We start from the raw sequence: 23,066 nt of genomic DNA, 5'->3' as shown, positions 1-23,066 counted from the left end.
CTCTATCATACGTTTTTTTCTTCCGGAAGATGGGTGGTCTCAGCAACATCTCCTTGGCACTCCCGGCTGCTCTGCTTCCTCCTGATAACTCACTTTTCTGGGCCAGGTACACTTGGTGTATTAAAGTGGAGCGGTTTGTGGGTAATACATGCCATTTTGAGTTGAATTCTGGCTTCGTAAGGTAGCCAGTTTAACGCTTTCAGGTGTGGAGAGATATGGTTGAATTGCCTCGATCCGGTGAAGAGCTTTGCAGCTGCATTGAGGCATGCTTTCAGTGGTGCTGTTGAAATTTTTGGTAGACCTGCTAAGGTTGTACATCCATATTCAATCCGCGAGATAAATAAGGATTGGACTGCCAGTTTGAGATCCGCCATAGAAATGAATGGTTTCACTTTTCTAATGTAGTTCAAATGAAATTGTGCACTTTTTGCCATTGATTTGATGCAGGCTTTCATGTCTAGGTTCTCATCCAGCGTGATTCCTAGTGATTTTGCGGAGTCCCCTGGGGTAGTGGGGCAGTTTAGTGCTGTGATCACTTTGGTCCATTCCTTCACCTCTGTGTGGTCCTTTGGTGGTGAAATTAATAGGAATTCCGTATTTTTGTGCATTTAGCTTCAGATGATTGCTAGTTAACCATTGTAATGACAATTTAAGGACTCATTCATTAACTTGATGTCTTCCAGAGACGCGATCTTGATGTATATCTGCGTGTCTTCCGCATAAATGTGATGGGATATGTTTGCGTATCAGAGGATTTCAGTAAGGGGTTCGACATCCAAGTTGAACAGTGATGGAGATAGTGTAGATCCTTGAGGGACTCCAATTGAGTTAGGGCATGTTGGTGATAGTGTCTGGTTGACCAGGAATCTTTGCGTTCTATTCTGAAGGAAGGATTCAAACAATTTCAGCACAATTCCAGATATTCCCATCCTGTCATGAAGCCTGGTTAGTAATTTTTCATGGTTTACCGTGTCCAATGCAGACGACCGGTCAAGAAGGACTAGTAGACATCTTCGATTGTGGTCTAGGGCCTGTAATGCGTCATCGACAATATGTAGTATCGCTGTTTCCGTGCTGTGTCCTGTTCTGAATCCCGACTGGCAGTCGTCCAGTAGCGTGAAATTGTCGATGTGATGGCTCAGTTGATTTTGCACACATTTCTCAATTAATTTGGCAAGTAATGGAATATTGGTTACTGGGCGAAAGTTATTAGGATCTGCCGGGTCCGCTGTAGGTTTTTTGATGATGGGGACGACTTGACCTGTTTTTAGGCATTCTGGAAGGATACCTTGAAATAGAGAGGCATTTATTATTTTTGTCCATATCGGAATGACGATCTGGCTGATTTCTTTTAGGCATTTTGAGGGGAGTGGGTCATAGTGGTTATTAGCTTTGATATCCGAGAGCGTTTTGGCGATGGTATTCTGGTTATATAGTTTGAAGGTATCCCACTGTGACTTGTTTTTTTGCCATATTATGGTCGTTTTTCGAGGTGTTATTATTCACTGAGGGTGGTTGGTTGGGAAGGTTGACAGTTGCTCTCCTGAGTTCTATTTCAAGCGTGTTGGCCTTGTGGGTGAAGAATTTTTAGAATTCTTCCCAACTCAGTTGCATTTTTGTAGTTTGTTGGGCAGATTTGGCCAACTTATTGGATTGTTGCTTTAAGATCTCGAATAGTTTCCATGGTCTGTTTTTGGCTTTATCCAGTTCTGATCTAATAAATTCCTTTTTGGAATTGAGGATCTTTTTGTTGTACTCTTTTCTGAGGGATTTCAGTTTGTGGGATGATGGGTTCTGTCTCCATTTTCTTTCAGCAAGTCTTAGTTTCCGCCTATCTTCGTTCAGTGTCCCATTAAACCATGGATTTGTAACCTTCCCTGTGACTCTTTTCAGTTTTAGTGGCATGGTGGAGTTTACTATATTCGTTACTGATGTAGTGTTGTGATCCGTTAGATCATTCACTTTCTGCAAATTGTTAGGCGGATTTAGGTCCTTCTCACAACTTTCTACATACATCATGACATCATGTGTTCAGCTAAATGCATCAGTTTGCTTCTGTTTCCGAGCTGCTTTTGCATTGACACTTAGGGCTTCCTCCCTTCTCGGACACTAAATCAGGAAGCGTGTGCAGCACATGCAGGCTTTAGCTTTCAGCCTCTAGCTTTCTTGCTTTTTCACTCCATGCTGTCCAATTTCTTCACAGGGTAGGGTGAGGTCATTGTGGTTCAACGACAAGATGGGAGAGGGTGTGGCAATAGACTGGTTTACAGGTAATCTTGGGCACTGCAGTGCAGGCATTAGCCTAACGCACCTAGGTATATGTGGATCGTGACACTGTAGTGCATCAGAAAAGGGGGTGCACATAGGTATCTCAGGCTCTGTAGGACCTTGCTGGGACTTCACGAGCCTTGGACAGACTGTCTAATATAGGCACAGACCGCCCTATGCACTTGTGTCAACCAATAGATGGATTTCCCATCTCAGGCTGCTGCACGACCCTCTAAGGTCAGCCTGTTTCCTAAAGTATCCGTATTGAATATTGGGCTAGTCATCATTTGCCTAATTAAAAACATTTAATGATGTGGCAGAACACACGGAGGGTGGGTGGATGCTTGACACCCATAATTCTGAGTAGTTGCTGCTTAAGTCCCTGGGACACTAAATGCAAACATTTCCTTGTCCAAGAACTACTCCGGACCCATTGATCATGGTAGGGCTTTTACAAGAACATTTAACCAGTCGGGCAGGCTGTACACAGTTTTTTTTTTGCTTTCTAACTACACTACTTCGAGTAGTTTGTAGGAGGAAGCAGGTTATGGGATAATATCCCCATAGCTGCTATTTAGGAAAGGTCTTCATTTCCCATCTTGTTCTAATTTTTTTACGCAGTGCAGATTTAGACCGATGTTGCTTAAGTGATGTCTCTCTGCTTGTAGACTTTGCCCTATTGCTGCTTTTTTAATGACCTAATAAAAGGGAAAAATTCCCCTTCAACCCACTTCTCAAAAGCTGAAAATATCTTAATGGAAAAAAAATATGGTTCAAGGTAGTTGTTTGTAGCAATACGTATGTTTTAATCTAACGTTGAATAGCATTGCTTTACAGTTTAAAATCCGTCTTTCATATACACTTAACAATATTTTTGACCTTTTTCATGACAATTAGGATGATGGCTTTCAAGAAAAAATTGACTTTGAGCTTCGCATCAGAGAAGGAATTTGTAAACTGCTTGCAGTGAGCACCCAGAAGGAGCAGGTGCTGAATGCAGTGAAGAACCTAATGACCTGCAATGCCCGCATTTTAGCCTACATGTCTGCATTGCAAAACCAAAGGCCGGATCAGACGGAGGCTCAGGCTGGGCGAAGGTCAGTGTGATGCATTTAACAATTATTGATAAAGCCAATGAGTTTGACTTTGGCTGCTAGGCTTTTGGCATTATCAATGTTTGATTTGTGTTGGCATTGTTTTTGAAAAAGGTGTTGGTCTCCACCTATTGTTTGCTGTTGGTGGTTGTTGATGATGTTTGGGTCTTGCAAAACACGCATTGTCTTTGTTTGAGGCAGCGAAGGGAGCTACTTTACAAGTGGATGTGCACCTTCTGAAAAACAGAATGCCATTAGTCACTGTGAAGTTAGCCAATGGCTAAAGTGGGCTGGCCGACTGTCACATGTTGTGCAATGTAGTGGTCGGAAGAAATATGAGAATGACAAGACAGACTAGTGAATGAAGAGGGCTGGCTTAAATACCCTATATGTAAGTATAATTACAAAGTGGCGGTCGCCACTGTGTAGTTATAAGTGAGTCACAGTTTCAATAGGATGAGGGTTTTTTCTTGCATATGACATGGGTGCACTTTGGCGAATCTTCATGAAACTTTCCCAGAAAATTTCAACTACCTTTCCTGGAAAGATTAAGGCTGGACTGTCAAAGGGGGCTGGAAAAAAGAGTGGGGTCCCCACAGCTCAATTGCCCCGTGCGATTTCCATTGAAAAACAAAACGTAAACAACGATACAGTTAAAATGGCTCAACAGAATTAAACCAGATTTGTCAGGAATCTCTATCTTTACAGAGAGAGTGCTTTTTGCGATTAGGTGTAAATTGCTCCGTTTTTGTGAAATGACTGTTATAGTTTGAAATTAGCATTTAAAAAAACCTTTGAAATTCACTGAACAAGCCATACGTTTCAGGGACATTATAGTTAGAAATTAGCATTTAGAAAACCTTAGAAATTCACTGAAAAAACCATAGGCTTCAGGGACGTTCTAGTTAGTTGGACATTTCACTTGTACAAAACCAGAGAAATTTGGCGGTTATAGTTAGTAGATCTAACTATAACTCTTGCTGCCGCAATACACTGCTGATGACGTCACATATTACATCACTCATGACCTGGTCAGTGACATCATTCTACCGAGATCTCAATCTGGCTCTCCCTTACCTGATGGACAAGATGTCATATCCACCAATGACAAGTGCTCTATCGTCCTGCAATACATTCTTATTTCAACCCAAGCCATACCACCTTCATACTAAGACTGGTAGAAACTTCTACAATCTAGCTTTACCTTAAATGCAACTGCATCCTTGAAGCTCCAAGCGAAAATGCACAGAGAACTGAGTGCTGGTGGGGGGAGTGGGTGTGGAAATGTACAGAGAACGGAGTGCGAGGGGGTGCGAAAATGCACAGAGCGGGGGCGCAAACGTGCATGGAGTGCGGGGGTGCACAAATGCACGGAAAACATAGTGCGGGCAGGCAGAGGGGGTGCGAAAATGCACGGACAACGGAGTGCGGGCATATGGTGCAAAAATACACAGACAACTGAGTGCTCGTGGGGGAGAGAGTGTGTGAAAATGTACAGAGAACGGAGTGCGGGGGTTGCAAAAATGCACGGATAATGGAGTTCGGGGTGGTGCGACAATGCACGGATAACGGAGTGCGGGGGTGCAAACCTGCACGGAGAACGGAGTGCGGGGTTGCAAAAATGCACGGACCACGGAGTGCGGGTTGGGGGTGGGGGTGCAAAAATACACAGACAACGGAGTGCTCGTGGCGGGAGGGTGTGTGAAAATGCACGGATAACGGAGTGCGGGTGGTGCAAAAATTCACAGATAACGGAGTGGGGGGGTGCAAAAATGCACGGGAAACTTAGTGCGGGCAGGGGGAGGGAATGCGAAAATTCATTGACAACGGAGTGCCTTGAGGGGGTGCAAAAATGCATGGAGAATGGAGTGCTGGCAGGGGGTGGGGGTGCGAAAATTCACGGACAACAGAGTGCGGGGGGAGGAGGGTGCAAAAATGCACGCACAACGGAGTGCAAGCAGGGTAGGGCGTGCATAAATGAACAGACAATGGAGTGCGGGCGGGGAGGGGGTGAGAAAATGCATGGAGAACGGAGTGCAGGCGGTGGCAGTTGAGCTGAAGCAAATTAAACGTCGGTTTATAACTAAGAGTATGGAAAGGGAAAACATTGAACTTACTCAACCCTCGGTCAGACCATATATGATATTAAGCCCAGGGATTTTAGATCAAACCTTCTGGTTATTCATTAAAACCAGCATCATTGTTTTTTTTTAACTAGATTAAGGTTTAATTGTATTCAGTGGTATCTTACGTCCCCAAGGGTTTTTCTAAGTCAGGCTCCATAAAGCCTTGCTCTTGTGATGTGTTCTCGGAAGAAGAATTACTGCATTTTATGTTCTTCTGTGGTTTTTATAATCTCCGGACAAAATATACCGTACCACTTTTTTAAAACTGCCATTTTGCCCAAGTGAGATCTGCTTTGATATATGTGCAAATGCTATCCTCTCCCTTGATATTTTATGGGGTTGCAAGCTTTTTAGTAGGGACTGTACGTTGAAGGAAAAACTTAAACTAGCCACCGAATTGGGATGATAAATGTAATTTCGTTGGAAGTATCGTTTTTAATTTTGTGTTAGTTCTGTAAAAACGCACTTTATGCAGCTCTGTGCCGGTACTTTTATAAACTGCAATTTTTGCACACCGAGACCTGCTTTGATATATCTGTGAATGCTGGCCTCACATTCACTTCCTTAAGCTTGTGATGGGATTTCCTTGATATTATGTGACTTCTGCCGCCACTGCTGGCACAGGCACATGAAGGCAGGCATACAGTGTTTTGGCAGTTATGAATAACTTAACCTCTTCAGCGCTAATGACAAAGCCAGCTCGTCATGGGCGTTACCTGCGCTACGCGGATGACGAGCTGGCTTTGTCATAAACAGGCCATTTTTTAAATTCCAGCGCACAGCGGGAAAACGCGGTAGCGCGGTAGGGGTTAATATTCTACACTATATTTAAAAGTAGAGCTTTATTAGTGTACTCTTTAAACTCCTCAAGGGCAGTCCGAAACACTGGAGCCGGATTCTCTGCGAGGAGGGTTTCAGCGTCTGGTCAGTGCGTCAGTTGGGGACTTGACTTCCTTCCGAACTTGCGGTGGCGAGCCACGTTGTGCGAGTAGGCAGCCGAACTGCACCGTGGTTTGCCTTGGCAAGTGAAGGTACATTTATACCTTGAAGGTGTTTAGGAATGCCACTAATGACGTACAAGTCGGGCATAAGCACGTCATGAATGAACCCCTAAGGAATTGATGCTCGTGTATAATAAATGAGTTCTTGGAGAAATCAATATCCAGGCAAGGTGAAGTCCTAAAGGCTTAAGAGTCTGGTTTTCCAAGAACTCGTTGTGACGAAGATAAACGGATGTAGTTGACCATGCCTGTATTTGGTTAGCAAGAGCAATGCCGAAGTAAGGGCTGGATGCCTAAATAAGGGCAATGTGAATTGTACCTATATAAGGGCATGAATCGGGAAATCTATATACGGTATCTAAATCGGCACGCAACACACCCTTGAGTGCTTGAGCTGGATTGCTCCTAAGCAAGAGGAGGGGGGTGACAGTGGGTTCCACAAACTCTACTCTGAAGATGAACTGCTTTATACAGAGGCCAGAAACCTCAAGGATGGGACCACCAGGAGATTGGTGGTGCTTCAGAAGTACAGAGTTCATCCTGACTTTGGGTCATGATATCCCCTTGGCAGGACACTTGGGACAGACAAAGACATGGAACTGGTTGGTGAACCCTTTCTACTGGCCCCACATGTCTGAAAGGTAAAGGAGTTTTGCAGCTCATGTGTCACCTGTCAGGCCTGTGGCAAGGCAGGGGGCAAGACAAAGGCTCCCCTAATACCACTGCCAGTGGTTGGTGTTCCTTTTCAAAGGGTGGGGATGGACATTGTTGGTCCCCTGGACCCACCTACTGCACCAGGGAATAGGTATATCTTAGTGGTAGTTAACCATGCTACTAGATACCCTGAAGCCATACCTCTTAGAACCATCTATGCTCCTGTGGTGACTAGAGCACCGCTTGGTGTGTTCACCAGAGTGGGGTTTCCAAAAGAGGTGGTGTCAGATAGCTGGACAGGAAGTTTGTGCCCCTATCTGACTGCTATGTGGATTGAGTGTGGTGTTAACTACAAGTTCACCACCCCCTATCACCCACAAGCAAATGGTCTTGTTGAGCGATTCTACAAAACCCTGAAGGGCATGATAAATGGGTCGTCAGAGAAACTTCGGAGGAGATGGGATGTTTTCCTCCCATGCTTACTGTTTGCCTACAGGGAGGTGCCACAGAAAGGGGTTGGTTTCAGTCCCTTTGAGTTGTTGTTTTGGACACCCTGTGAGGGGGCCATTGAGCCTGCTAAGAGAGTCTTTAGAGAAGGCTCTTAAAGAAGCTAAGGACAGTGTGCTTGATTATGTGCTAGGTCTGAGATCTAGAATGGCAGAGTACATGTACAAGGCAAACAGAAAACTGGAGGCCAGCCAGGAGCTCATGAAGCACTGGTATGATCAAAAGGCTACTATGCCTAAGTATACTCCTGGACAGTTGGTGTGGGTGTTCGAGCCTGTGGCTCCCACAACCCTCCATGACAAGTGGAGTGGGCCCTATCCAATCTTAGAAAAGAAGGGTGAGGTTACCTATTTGGTTGACCTTGGCACCCCCAGGAACCCTCCTAGGGACCTGCATGTGAATAGATTGAACCCCCACCATGACAGGGCAGACGTGACCATGTTACTGGTCACTGATCAGGGTGTGGAGGAGGAAACTGAGCCTGTGCCTGACCCCTTCTCCACTAATGTGCAAGATGGGCCAGTGGAGGGAGTGGTACTGTCTCCCAAATTGACAGACCAGCAGCAGAGAGACTGTATGCAGGTGCTGCAGCAGTTTGCTGGCCTGGTCTCTTTGACCCCAGGCATCACTGAGTGGTGTGTACACCACATTGACACTGGTGACAGCCTACCTGTCAAAAATAAACTGTACAGGTTGTCTGACCATGTTGGAGCAGCATTAAAGCTGAGGTTGCTAAGATGCTGGAACTGGGGGTAATTGAACTGTCTGAGAGTCCATGGGCCAATCCAATGGTGCTGGTACCTAAACAAAATCCTCAGGGGGGACCCAAGGAGTTAAGGTTCTGTGTGGACTACAGAGGATTGAATGCAGTCACAAAGAATGATGATCACCCTATACCTAGAGCTGATGAGCTCATTGATAGGTTAGTGGCTGCTAAGTACCCACATACTTTTGATTTGACTTCAGGTTACTGGCAGATTGCCCTCACTGATGGAGCAAAGGAGAGGACAGAATTCTCCATACCAGAGGGACATTATCAGTTCAAGGTAATGCCCTTTGGATTAATGAATGCACCTGCCACCTTCTAAAGGTTTATTTGTTTATTTATAGGTGAACAGGGTCTTATCTGGTTTGGAACAGTTCAGTGCAGCGTACCTGAATGATATAGCTGTTTACAGTTCTACTTGGGGGGGTGGGGGGGGGGGAGGTCACTTAAACCACCTAATGGAAGTGCTTCAGGCCATGCAGCAAGCAGGCCTGATTATTAAGGCAAGCAAGTGCCAAATGGGCCAGAGTTCTGTGGTGTACCTGGGCCACTTGGTAGGCGGGGCCATGTACAGCCTCTCCAAGCTATAATCCAAACTATTATGGATTGGACAGCTCCTGTTACCCCGACTTAGGTCAGGGCATTCCTTGGACTGACATGGTACTATAGAAGGTGTGTTCAAAATTATAGGGCCATTGTGGGGCCCCTAACAGAACTGACTTCTAAAAAGTGGGCCAAAAAGGTGATTTGGACCCCAGAGTGTCAGAAGGATTTTGACACTCTGAAAGCTGCTATGTGTTCAGCACCAGGGTTACTGGCCCCTGACTACACAAACAAATTTGTAGTTCAGACAGATGCTTCAGAGCAAGGGATTGGGGCAGTGGTGTCAGAGAGTTGCCTTTAATAACAGGAAGCTTCTTCCCAGAGAGCAGAGGTGGAGTGCCATTGAGAGAGAGGCTTTTGCTGTGGTGTGGTGCCTGAAAAAGTTGAGGCAGGGGTGGGGAATTCCTATCTCCCGACGCCCGAGACATCGAGATTTCTTAGGCGGGCAAGAGGTTTTAATTTGTATTTTGTCCAAAGGACAAGTAGACTGTGTTATGGCAATCCGATACACAGCTGTTAAACCCAGTTGGGCCCAGCTTTGTTAATAAGTAGCGCTGAGCAGTTTAATGGCAGTGAAAGGGTGAATGCAAAACCTGGAGCCTGCACTTTATTTTCCCCAGAGCACAATAACATGATAAAGCAGAGCTCAAAGTTGCAGCCAGCTCCATAGACTCGTGTGGCTTCCAGGCCCTCCCCTGTTCCTTTTATTTTCTTTGAGCTTTAGACAAACATCGAGCTTCTGCAGTTCTGGTACACTCATAGCACTGGCATGTAAGAGGCTGCCTTATCTGACTCTTGGCCTCTTGCTCTGTCATGAACTGTATGACCCCTACCTTTTATTCTCTGCTCCACTCTTGCTCCTCATTCGGCCCCAAGATCCCAGTTCATCTTCAACTCACTTTGCTTTCTCTTCTCATTCAGTTTGTGCACCCCTTTCTTTGCACTTTGCGTTTCCTGTATACATTATGTTTCAACCAGTGCCTAAACATGCTAACCCCACCCCACCACCCTCCACTGCCCTCTCTAACAGCCTTGACACGCTCCCCTTGGCCTCTCATATCTTACGTCATCCAGGGCTGACATTAAAGCTAATTAGTTTCTCCATGAGGATTTAATGCAGGCCTAAGGCCACCCCATTTCTGTCCTTGCACTAGGCCTCTTGTCTCAAGTTGTGCCTGCACCAGGGGCATTTTGACATACCGCAGTAGCAACTACAGCAGCTGTGGAGTTCTTGATGGGCCTCTTCAGTCTGCTGGTCCGCAGACAAAGGCCCATAATGGTTTTGAAAGGGTGGGTGAGTGAAAGGGTGGATGAATGAGTGAAAGGGTGGATGGATAGATGCATGGATGGATGAATGAGTGAAAGGGTGGATGGATAGATTCATGGATGAATAATTGAAAGAGTGGATGATAGATGCATACATTAATGAGTGAAAGGCTGGATAGATGCATGGATGAATGAGTAAAAGGCTGGATGGATAGGTCCATGGATGAATGAGTGGAGTGAAAGGGTGGATGGATAGATGCATGGATGAATGAGTCAAATGATGGATGTAAGGATGGATGAGTGAAAGAATGGATGGATAAGTGTAAGGATGAATGAAGGGATGTATGAGTGGATGGATAGGGTGAAAGTGGATGGATGGATGGATGGATGGCTGGCTGGATGGATGAGTGGATGGATCGTTGAATGAAAGGGTGGATTAATGGGTGGGAGATGAAGTAAATGAATGGATGGCTTGGATGGATGAATCAGTGGGTGGCTGGGTGCAAGGGTTGATGGATAGGTGGATAGTTGAGTGTAAAGGTGGATGGAGGGATTAGTGAAAGAGTGGATGGATATATGAGCGAAACAGAAGATGAATGAAGTGAAAGAGTGGATTGATGAGCGAAAGCATAAATGGAGCAAGTGAAACGGTGGAAGGATATATGAGTGAAAAGGAGGTTGGATGGGGTGGATGGATGGGCATAAGGAGGGATGAGCGAAAGGATGGATGAATGAGTGAAAACGAAGATGTGTGGGGTGAAAGGAAGGATAGATGAGCAAAAGGATGGATGGATGAGTGAAAGAATGCAGGATGGAGGAGTTCGATCGATAGGTTTGGAGATGGAAGGATAGGTTTGAACAGGGGCTTCGTGAACGCCCACTTTAGCAGCTACAGAAGAGGTGGAGCTCTTGATGGGCCTCTTCTGTCTGCAGCTCGACAGACAAAGGCTCGCAATTAATGTGAAAGGATGGATGTGTGGGTGAAAGGAGTGAGTGTAAATGTGGCTGGATGGATGAATGAATGAGTGACAGATGGTTGAGTGACAGGGATGGTGGCTGGACATAGGATGTTATAATAAAGGAAAAAGTGGATGGATGGGTTACATGGTGTATGAATTAGGGAGCGAAAGGATGGATGAATGTAAAGGATGGATGGATGGATGGATGAGTGGAAGGCTGGATTGAGGGATGGGTAGAAGTGTGGGAGGATGGATGAGTGAAAGGATGGATGAGTGAAAGGGAGGATAGATAGATGGATGGTGTGCAAGGGTAGGTGTATGAATGAGTGAATGGATTGCTGAAACAGATAGGTTTGGTGATGGATGGGCAGGTTTGGTGATGGATGAGCGGATGGACTGACAGATGAACAGATGATCGAATAGATTGGTGAAAGGCTAATGGGTGAAAGAATGAGTGGATGATAATGTAAAGGTGAAATGCTAGATATCAGTGGGTGAAAGGATGTATGGATAGATGCGTAGCTGGCAGAGACCGCTATTCTGGAGAGGATTCCAATGACTTCTTTGGCTTGCTTGGTGGCATAAGACCTTTGTATCAAAGTTCGGGGGTATTTTAATTTTCTGGTTACTCACTTGGCCTACACTATGCTCCTTTCTCTACTTAGGGATTATCAGGTAGGCATGGTGCTGTTTGCCAGTGCATTCTTACTAGACAGCCAGTATTTGGTCCATAAAGGCCACATTGCCATAGAAATTCCTGGCAGTGAACAAAACTACTTTGTAAAAGTGCAGAATGCTGTCAGACACAATGAAGCCAGCCAATAGATAGGAAGAGAAAACTTTAATAAAAACAAAAGGTCTTGGTTAACACAGATTTAATTAGGGGTCCAAATGTTAAATAAAGTAAAAAAAGAGCACCCATGATATATGTCCTTGTATTAATAAAGATTTACATTTTTCATGAATTCACATGAATTTCCTTAAGTAGGACAGGGAACCGTAATCCTAGAAAATATTTGCGAATTGCATTTTTAGCATGAGCAAAGAGTATGCCCCAGCGGAAATCTGTTCTGAGTATAAAAGTTCAATTTTTCTCCAACCACATATTTTCCAGACCTGGTAGAAACTTTACTTCTGCTGTTGTAAGGGGTAAATTTCCAACCCTACTCAGTATGCGAAAAGATTAGAGAAGAGCTGGTGAAAAACCCCAAAATTCAAATCCATCTATAGTATTAGCCTGACATAACCAGAGAGGCTATTATCAGAGCACTTCTGTAATGAGATTGCTGCCATTATTTGACAGCGCACTATGTGGCACCAAAGGGACAAGTGGATTTTGTTACAGGACAAGTAGAATTATTAAGATACTTGTCCCATGGACAAGTACATATTTCGTTACATTCCACACCCCTGTGAGGCCATATTTGTTTGGGGCTCACTTTCGTGTGCAAACTGACCACAGGCCTCTCAGATGGCTCATGCAGATGAGGGGGGAGAATCCCAAGCTGTTCAGGTGGTCCATTTCCCTACAGGGACTGGACTTGCAGTGGAACACAGACCTGGGGTTGCCCATGCCCATGCAGATGGACTTTCCAGGTTTTTCCACTTAGCTGATGAGGACTACCGGGGTGTAGGTTAGTAACCCATCACCTTTCGTATGGGGGGGGGGGGCAAGTTGCAAAGTCATCCTGGGCCCTGGGCACCCCCCAACTTTTAGCTGACTGATGTTGGTGGTAACTGATTTCGACGGACCCTGGGCTCTGCCAGGCCAGTGCTGAGCTGAAAGGAACACATTAGAATACAGTTAAAACACCCAACATACACTAGGGTACACTATGGTATGGTGGGGTACCCCTGTAATTGGCATGGCCTACCCCATTGGCCCCTAGTATATAATAAGGCAGGGGATTGAAACTACCTAGAAGTCTCCAGTACCCTGAGGCATGGCAGTTTAGAGGCCAGAAGCTTTTTGCTGAAGCCTGAGGTCAGTTTAAAAGCAGCACAGGGCGCCAGGACTGCTTTTAAACAGTACATTGTGCCCAAACTTTACTTTACTTGACTTGGTGATAGGGGCACTTAAAAATGGAAAACTTACAATGTTTTGCCATATTAGGGACCCTCGGGGTCTCCCCTAGGTATCCCAGGGGTGTGTGTGGGGGGGGGGTCAGTTATCTATAACGTGCACCCTTATAAAATGAGTTTTTATATGCCTGGGTAAAGTGAAATTTCACTTTTCACTCCCCACATTGTGTTAAAGTGCTGCTCAAATTCAACTTTGATGCTAGTAGCACTGGGTAAGGAGGATCTGCAATATTTCTGCAGATTCAGAACCCCTAAAGTCTCCCCTGGTTGCACAGGTGGTGGGAGTCCTGTAGAAATTAGGGAAATAATTATAAAATGTTTTTATAAGCCCTGGTGCTAGAAAACTGGCCCAAGTCATGTTCCCCATTGAAAACCCCATGGCCCATAGGTTAACAGGGTAGGAAGTTATTGATTTAATAAATATTGATCGGAGAGGACTAGCCGGACCATTCAAAGACTTCTCAGAATGGTAGTAGTAAATCCAACAATATTCTATTGTTGAATTTCTCCTAAAGTGTACATACAAGAAGTTATACAACTTTTTCTTGTTTGTAAGTCCAAATTCAGCCTTCCAGTGGTCTGCCCTGATTGGTCAGAGTTAAGTGGATTAGCCAGGCTGCTTTCAAGAGGTGATAAAGAACCACTGGGGTTAACCACTATGCTGGGAGGGCAGTGTGTTGGTCTATAGGAATGCCAAGCCAGGGGGTGGAGTCGTAAACCATGCTCTTCAAAGGCAGAGGGAGGCCTGGGTTTCAGTTTCACTCTTACACACTTGACCCAGTCAGGTCTAGGCCTAAGGAAGGTATGTGCAGATGGTAGGGGGAGTGATCGAGGTGCTACTCCACTTTTGTCTTAGCCACATATTGGAACATTATGACATTGCGTTCCTGCCTCCAATTTCGAATTAGCGTTGGTGTCCTGGACCTTAAGAATACTGCAACACCAGGCAGCTGGGGCTAATTACTGTGGTCCAGCCACGCCGGCGTGTAAATACTGACCCCAAAATGGCAGCGCCTTAGGGACATCGGCGCCAACAACTCCCCGGACGGACTTACAAGCCCGCAATCGGCTGATGCCAAAGCATCGCCTGAAGGGCCCTTATCTGGCAGCGCCCACCGGGTCCAGAAGCAGATAAACCTGTGACTCACGCACCTCTCTGCCTCATATCTGACCACATCTTTGCTCAGCGATGGTCTTAAAATGGCGCCCTGCTTCTCCAGATGAAGGACCTGTATTAGCTCCTACCCACCCTCGCCGGGGCCTGTAAATGCTGAGGCTAGTGTCTGCCCTCACCTGAATGGATTCCTTGACCTCCTAAACTATCCTCCTGGTCCCTGTCTATCCTGCGACACTTTCTCTTGCGACGATTTGTCTCGCACGCTCCTCCTTCCCCACCATGCTGGCGGCCTCCCCCCTCCTACCCACCACTCCAGGCCTTACAACAACCTGCATGAACGCTACGCCTTGGCCAGCGCGGCCCCACCCACTACTAAGCAGACTCCGTGACCGCCTTCACCGCAACCAAGGGAGGCCCCTAGGGCCGGTCCGCATACCGCCCAAGAAGGAAACATCCATTGTGCTGGGCTGCCGCGCTGGCGAGGTTGCTGCGGAGCTGCGAAGGACTGTCAGTGCTAAATGGCCAGATACTCCTTGGAAACTGATTGGCAGATCTAAAACAGCGGAGGTCTCTCCTGGTAATTGTGTGCATTGCTGGCAGGATGTGCATTGTTGGGCTGTGCGAGTCCTTGATGCCAGGACCTTGCCTTCCAAGAGTCCTAACTAAACTCTTCCTTACATAATCCTTCCAGGACTGTCTGACGTCAAGATGGCGTCTGGAATTAATTCGGACCATGGTTTCTCCCCCCCCCCCCCCTCCCCCCATCTCCCCCCCTCAATCTGACAAAGCACTCCTTCTCCCCTTGTTGGGGAAATATCCAATATTTATACTCTGGAGTCTCAGCGAACCCGCTGAGAGTCCACTGCGCCAAGGGAGCCACTCACAATTGAGGTATGGTATGGCACCCCTTGCCAAAGCACTCCCTCTCCCCTTTTTGGGGAAGGATCCAGTATGTAGGCCTTGGAGTCTCAGAGACCCCCCTGAGAGTCCACTGCATTTAGGGAGCCTCTTGCAACAGAGATGGGGAACTGATGCCACTTCCCCTGGGATCACAGTTTACTGGACTTTGGACGCAGCTCTGACTCGTCTACCGGTTTGTGTCCCGTCACCCTCCCCACTCCTCTTTCCATGCTGTGTTTTATCACCCTCCCCTCCTCTTCCCCTTCTCCATTGTCTCTACTTCCCCTGCTCTTATCCCCTCCTGAATATCTCCCATTGCCTGCTTTTTCCCTTACGGATATGTGCTTTTTGTTTGTCTCTACCTTACTTGTCACTATGTTGCCAGGCTCTAATATCTGTAACCTTTTGTAACGATGTAACTTGCAATTTATGGTCTGATACCTCCGGGTCTAGCCAGCGCTATATAAAACTTTTAAAATAAAATAAATAAAAATAAGTCCAAAATTAAGCCATCCCAGGGGGTGTGTTTTGCCAGCTCTTACCTCCTTGCTGGAAAATCAGCCATTGGTGATTTGGGAGACTTGATGCACTCTGGGACACAATAATGCCACACAGGATGTGGTCATAACTATGAGGAGTTACCCTGCTCTCATTGGTCAGAAGTGACATGTTGCTTGACCCAGAGAATTTTTAATAAGTACCTGAGAGGGGCAGAGCCCTCCAGGTCTGCTGCTTGAAACTTACTGAAGCAAGAAGTGCCCTGTTGAAAAGTTTTGCTGTGCAAAGATTTCTAAGGCCTGACCTTTGAAGACTGCACCAAGTGAAACTGCAGCCCTGAGGATTACCTTGCTGCGAAAGGACTAAAGAGTGGACTCCCTGCAAGCTACAAGTTAACAGAGCTCACCTGGACATCCCCACAAATAATTCCCAGCCTGGAGTACCAGTGGATTTCTAAGGGTGTTGTTCAAGTGAATTGTGGGATTGAAGTTTCACACTTTCAAGGACCCTCTTGGAGATTCCAGAACCTTGGATTGTGTGTTGGATACTTTGGGACCCGCAAGCAGAACTTCAGGAAGGAGTTCTAACTGGATCCCGCATGCTGGGGAAGGCAGCACATTTGGTGAGATTCTCCAGAACAAGTTTTAAAGGTGTCCCTGTCAGAGAAAACGAAATTACTAAAAGGGCACTATTGGTTTCTAAGCACTAGAAAGTGACAACTCTCTAAAAAATTCATAACTCTGGTTCCCTACAGTGGATTGTTTGTTTTGGTGTTTTTTAAAAGATAAAAATATTACCCATTGTTATAAATTGGTGTTGGATTTTTATTTTGTGTTGTGTCTTAATTATTTACTGAAATGGTGTTTTTAAATGCTTTTACAAACCTATCTTTGAAATTAAGCCTGTCTGCTCGCAGCCACGTTACCAAGGTTTGAGCATAGGAATACTTTTCTAAGACCTATGCTGAGTCCTATCATGTGTTAGTGGCCTTATGGCCAGTGGCAGACCTACATTTGCCCCTACCAATAACCCACTTTCCAATAGTATGCTTTTTAAATAGAACAGTAACACACACAGATCCAAGTACATGGAGGTACACCGATGCACAAAGGAAGCAAGTACATGTAGACCAAAGAGGATTTTTTTTTTTTTACAACATAATTATTCTACATGTTTATACAAAGCAATACACAAAGATGGGTACATATCTATAGTGAAAATAAATGCTTATATACAGAGGGACGCAAACATAGGGTGGGTATTAATGAATTGGAAAATGGGCAGCATTATTGGTACAGGTCCCGACCAGTCTCGAACAGGCTCAAACAGGCACTCACCCTTGTCCTCTCCACCCTTAACAGGCTCAAACAGGCACTCACCCTTGTCCGCTCCACCCTTAACAGGCGAAACGCCCTAAGCCTTGGTTGTTTATATCCCTAGTAGTCGGGTGACCCCTTCAGACAATGGAAATCCTAGCCCTAACATTATCCAATCACAACACTAGCCCTAAAACCTAGAACCAATAGGAGACCAGGACCGTACAGCCAATCTTAGCCCTAGTCCAAGCACCCAATCAGTTTAAAAAATCCTGATCTCTACGTCCAATAGAGACCATAGCCCTACAAGTAGTCCCAACCCTAGTCCAAGGAACCAATGACACAGAAAGCCCTAGTCCCTACTTCCAATAGAAATCCTAGCCCTAGTGCCAACCCTACATTGATTGAATCACAGACCCAGAAACCAGTCAGAACCCTCAAATACCCAACCAATGAGGACACTAACCCTAATCCAATAGAACAATCCGATACAAACACCAATCAGTGTACACATGTACCAAACAATATCAGACTATATAAGGTCCCAGCTACCTCAGACGAGGCTTGCTGACCAGGGAGTTGGAAGATGCTCCTCTATTCAGAACTCTCCTAGGAGACAGGCAGGCTCAATCCACACTTTGGACTTCTGCAGGTAAGGTCCTAACAAACTTGTTCTCTAACACTATTTGTATAAAGCTTTATTCCCTCTCCTGGCCAAAAAACAAAGTGCACGGTCCCTATTAAACACAGTTTAGACAGCTTACAGCAGTTTACTGCTGTCTCGGGAGTGAAGGGGGGGGCGGGCTGGTTTCACTGACTTGATAACACAAAATGGTCGCTGGGGGTGCACTGCTTAACATACAGGTCTTGGCACAAAGCAAAGGAGACATTTGGGGGGAAAACAGATAGTCACAGGGAATGAGAGGGAAAAACTACAGAGTTTGGACCTCAAATACCACAATTCAACAGGTTAAATGGAAGCAGTCACGGGCAGGAAAAAACACAAGTTTAAACACAAAACAAGGGATAAATTATACAATCACGGGAGGTTAAAACTACAATTTTAAACTTTAACAACCACAGGCAAAGACAGGTAAAGAAATTTAAAAAGAAAAAAATAAGATGATGCAATCACAGATAGGGAAAATCATTTTTTAACAGCACTGGTCTGCCTCCACACCACTTCCTGGGCCCTGCTCACTGCTCAATAACGGTGATGGATCAAGCCCTGATCTTTGGACTGGGTAAGAGTGGTCTGCTTAATTCAGACACTCTGTTCATCACCACCCCCTTTTCTGAATCATTTTGTCCACCATAAGCGTGGAAGGGTATACTCAGACATGAGTCCCTTGCTCACTGCTCCATCAGGATTCAAGCAAGCCGGGCCGACGACGCCTGAAATGGCAGAAACCGGTCCCTGGAAGCTTGTCTCCTTTCTGGTGAAGAATTGGCTTGGTAGTTTGGTCTGCCCTGTTCCCATGATGCACTGGGCCAGGGACAGACTAATTTGCATATAGCCAGGTTCTGAGCTGGGATGGGGCAGTGAGCTAAATAACGGTGATGGATCAAGCCCTGATCTTTGGACTGGGTAAGAGTGGTTTGCTTAATTCAGACACTCTGTTCATCACCACCCCCTTTTCTGAATCATTTTGTCCACCATAAGCGTGGAAGGGTATACTCAGACATGAGTCCCTTGCTCACTGCTCCATCAGGATTCAAGCAAGCCGGGCCGACGACGCCTGAAATGGCAGAAACCGGTCCCCGGAAGCTTGTCTCCTTTCTGGTGAAGAATTGGCTTGGTAGTTTGGTCTGCCCTGTTCCCATGATGCACTGGGCCAGGGACAGACTATTTTGCATATAGCCAGGTTCTGAGCTGGGATGGGGCAGTGAGCTAAATAACGGTGATGGATCAAGCCCTGATCTTTGGACTGGGTAAGAGTGGTCTGCTTAATTCAGAGACACTGTTCATCACCACCCCCTTTTCTGAATCATTTTGTCCACCATAAGCGTGGAAGGGTATACTCAGACATGAGTCCCTTGCTCACTGCTCCATCAGGATTCAAGCAAGCCGGGCCGACGACGCCTGAAATGGCAGAAACCGGTCCCCGGAAGCTTGTCTCCTTTCTGGTGAAGAATTGGCTTGGTAGTTTGGTCTGCCCTGTTCCCATGATGCACTGGGCCAGGGACAGACTAATTTGCATATAGCCAGGTTCTGAGCTGGGATGGGGCAGTGAGCTAAATAACGGTGATGGATCAAGCCCTGATCTTTGGACTGGGTAAGAGTGGTCTGCTTAATTCAGACACTCTGCCGTGATTCAGAAAAGGGGGTGGTGATGAACAATCTGGGCACAGGTAGGCTCATAACGGCCCAAAAACGTTGCAAACCTGTTGATCACAGTTTACCACTGGCTTCGGCAACCATCCTTCATGAGCAAGTCCTTGAGGTAGCACAAGGCTGGTATACCCACCCCCTGAAGATGTGCTGCAACCACTACCATCAATTTTGTGAACACCCAAGGGGCACTGTTGAGGCCAAAGGGGAGCACTGAAAATGCTCTTGGCCCACCTTGAATATCAGGAAATGCAGATGTGACTGCAGGATGAGGATATGAAAATCCGTGTCCTGCAGGTCCAGCGCTACCATCTAGACTTGTGGGTCCAGTGCAGATAGAACCTGGGCTAATATAAACATTTTTGAATTTGTCATTTTTCAGGAAGAAATTGAAAGGGGGGGGGAGATTTAAAATAGGATGAATACCTCTGTCGTTTTTTAGCATCAGGAAGTAGCAGGAATAACATCCAGTCCTTATTTTTGGTGCCAGCACATTCTCTTTGGCTCCTTTGTCCAAAGAGCCTGTACTTCCTGCCACAGACTGGACAAATGGTCTTCCGAAGGCTGCTTTGATGTGGATGGGACTGACAGGAATGGCAGCGCATACCCTTGTTAAAATATTTAAAGTAACCATTTGTCAGACTTGAGGCTCTGCCACCCTCAAAGGTAATAACTTTATCTGAACTCCTACAGGGTGCAAAGTGCCACTGAGTGCAAATTAATGTGGCTTGGCAGCTTAAGAAGGTGGGTGAGGGACAGGATAGTACACTAACCTTGCTGGACTGGATGTGATCTACTCCATCCTTAAACCCGGCCTCAAAAGGACTGGGGGGGGGGGGGGGGTCTGTTGCTGTGATGGATGGCCTTAATGCTGTCTTTGCACTGAACCCCTTCCGAAGCCTCCACAGAGTTGAAATTGTTAGGGATACTGCTTTATGGGTGCTGAGGCATAGGGAGTGCACTGTGGCTCTGCTTTCTTTAAAGCATTCCAGTGCCAAATCTGCCTTATCGCCAAAGAGGTAGGTGCAATCAAATGGCATATCCATTAGCAACACTTGAAAGTCACCCATGAAACCCATGGATCTCATCCACAGGTGGTGCTGAAGAACAGGTTACTCTCCTTCGGTAACACCTTATATCGTAGAGACTTCATCTATCCACAGATACCCCATCCTAGAACACTCCTCAGGCATCAGACCGGATACAGAAACGTCTGAGCCGTCACCCCGCACACGGGTAGGTTCACGCCTTTTGGCTCTGTGTGACCTTGTTCACGTCTGGAAGTGATGTGTGCGGTGCCTATATAGGTGCCACTCTAGCATGCTGACCTAAATTCATGACTGTTTCTCCGCACCAGAAGCAAAGAGCGAAACTGAGGTGAAATGACCATTGTGCCAAGGTGAGGTGTTGAATAATCTCTGATGCCAAGATAAATAGTTTTCAGAACGGGGAGGGAGGGTTAGTAAGGAATCTGCAGCTCCATCGTCTCTACCAAATAAAACGTTACCAAAGATAAATCACTTGTTCATCCAATAGACTCCTAGTGGCATATTCCTTACCTTAGAATAGATATCAAAGCAATCTCTCCCTGGCGGAGGATCTGTGAACTGTTTAGACTAAAAGGTCCTGGAGGACCAAACGGGCGTAATGCCCATCACGCAAGACTTGAGTGTCTAGGCAGTAGTGATTGGAAGACATGCAGTAATAGCCACATAGCTGCCAAACAGATATCCAGAACTGGAACACCTCAGGCTAACGCTGTGGCCTCAGCCTTAGCTCTGGTGGAATGAGCTCTCAAGCCCTCAAGGTTTTTTTCTTGGCAATTGCATAGCCGATTTAAAAAAAAAAAAAAATAAAAAAAAAAATAAAATCTGAAGATGGTTCTCTTTTTCACTTCCTATCCTTTCTTCACTCCCAGAAAACCTACAGAGTTGATAGTCAACCTGGAAGTCTTTAGTATGATTGATTAATAACATGCTTTTTTGAGCCAGGCCTGGAGTCTTTCTTCTTCTTTGGTAGGATGAGGTGGTGCGTATAAAGTAGGTAGTGTGATGCTCTGCCTGACGTGCAAGAGTGTAACAACCTTCAGTAAGGAGACATAGTTCCTAGGAACCGACTTACCTGGGGAAAAAGGTTGTATATGTGGAGGGTAAACCACAAGCGTCTGTGATTCTCTAGCCCTCCTTGCAGGACAACTGTTTTTATGATAAGCAGTCAGAGGGCAGTTATGTAAGGGCTTAAAAGGCGAACATATGAGGAAATTGAGAACTATATTTAGGTCCCATCTGGCATGTTCCATAAATTTTTCCGGAAACGAGTCACAACAGATGACTCTAACAGGGAGGGTTGTTCCGGCACCACCAGGAAAGCTAAAATGGCAGAGAGATATCCATTAACTTTCCCCTAAGTAAGGACTTGCTGGGCATGGGATAAAACAAACAAAACGACAAGAAACCAGGTTGCACACCCGGCATCAGCTGATTTTGCGGCACACGAAGCCACAAATATGTCCCATCAGCAGGCATAAAGTGTTTTTGTGGAAGGACGCCTGGCTGCAAGAATGACATCACATAATTCGGGGGAAAGATCAAATACCCTCAGTTGTCATTGCACAATCTCCATGCTTGTAGATGGAGAGGGTTCGGGTACAGGACCATGCCTTGCTGCTGCGAGAGTTGATCCTACTAAAGGGGCAGCCTGATCGGAGGACAGATGCTCAAGCTCAGCAGCTCATGCTACCATACTCTCCTTGTCAAATCCAGGGCCACTAAGATGCCTTAGGCTGGTCTTTCTTGATAACTGAACAGGAGTACCATCAGGGCAAAGGTGTACAGGAGTCCTGAGCTCCTCTTGGATATAATGCATTTGTGAGCGAGAGCAGCCTTGGAAACTCCTGTGTTTAGAAGTGCTGAAATTCTCGGCAGGGAAGAATAGATCAAACCAAGGTCCAAGCTCTAAAGAGACCTTGCACCACCTCCAGATGGAGGTGGTGCAATTTGTGATCCGCAAGGCATTGACAGCTGACTATGTCTGCTGTGGTGTTCAGAGAGCCCACCTGATGTGGAGTCTGTTCAAAGCATGGGGCAAAGCATCGCTGGACAACCTGAAGTACCCATTTGTCCGAAGTGATTTCCCACCATTGGGGTAAGTAGTACTAATTCCTGCCACCAACCGGGTGCCCATGATGGTAGGAGGGTAAACAAAAGAGCCTTTGAGGTTGCTACTGCAGGGTGGGGGGATAACTGGGTCGACCTCGGGCTCTGCTTCCACCCTCCTCATGAGGCATTGCATGCAAGACAGTGCTACGAGTACATTCAAATAGCTATGTCCATATTTATAATTAGCAGCTTTGAAAGGTGATAAAAGAATTATTACATTAATTTAGGATTAAGTTGTACTGTGTGTGGAACTTGTAAAGGGAAATTTATAGACTCGTATAAATGTGGGCTGTTCTAGTGAGCGAAGTAACCACAGTCAGCCTAGCTTAGAACTAAGTGTGTGTCTTGCCTGAAGCCTTTTAAGAAAACCGTTCCTTGAGGCTGTAATTAAAACCTAGGGAGTAACAACACATGTAACG

General features: G+C 46.0%; 1 protein-coding gene across 2 annotated transcripts in view; it reads left to right on the top strand.

Annotated features, from left to right (window-relative positions):
• RTKN2 (rhotekin 2) overlaps positions 1-23,066 on the top strand; it is a 299,871-nt gene that overhangs the window by 46,295 nt on the left and 230,510 nt on the right. For both annotated transcript variants that reach the window (XM_078642689.1, XM_078642690.1), the window contains exon 2: positions 3,166-3,365. In XM_078642689.1, coding sequence (XP_078498815.1) covers positions 3,166-3,365 — 200 coding nt within the window. The remainder of the gene's footprint in view (positions 1-3,165; positions 3,366-23,066) is intronic.

This window comes from Lissotriton helveticus, chromosome 5_1, assembly GCF_964261635.1.
Source record: "Lissotriton helveticus chromosome 5_1, aLisHel1.1, whole genome shotgun sequence".
In the NCBI taxonomy this organism is placed as follows: domain Eukaryota; kingdom Metazoa; phylum Chordata; class Amphibia; order Caudata; family Salamandridae; genus Lissotriton; species Lissotriton helveticus.
This window is presented reverse-complemented; position numbering and strand designations above follow the sequence as displayed.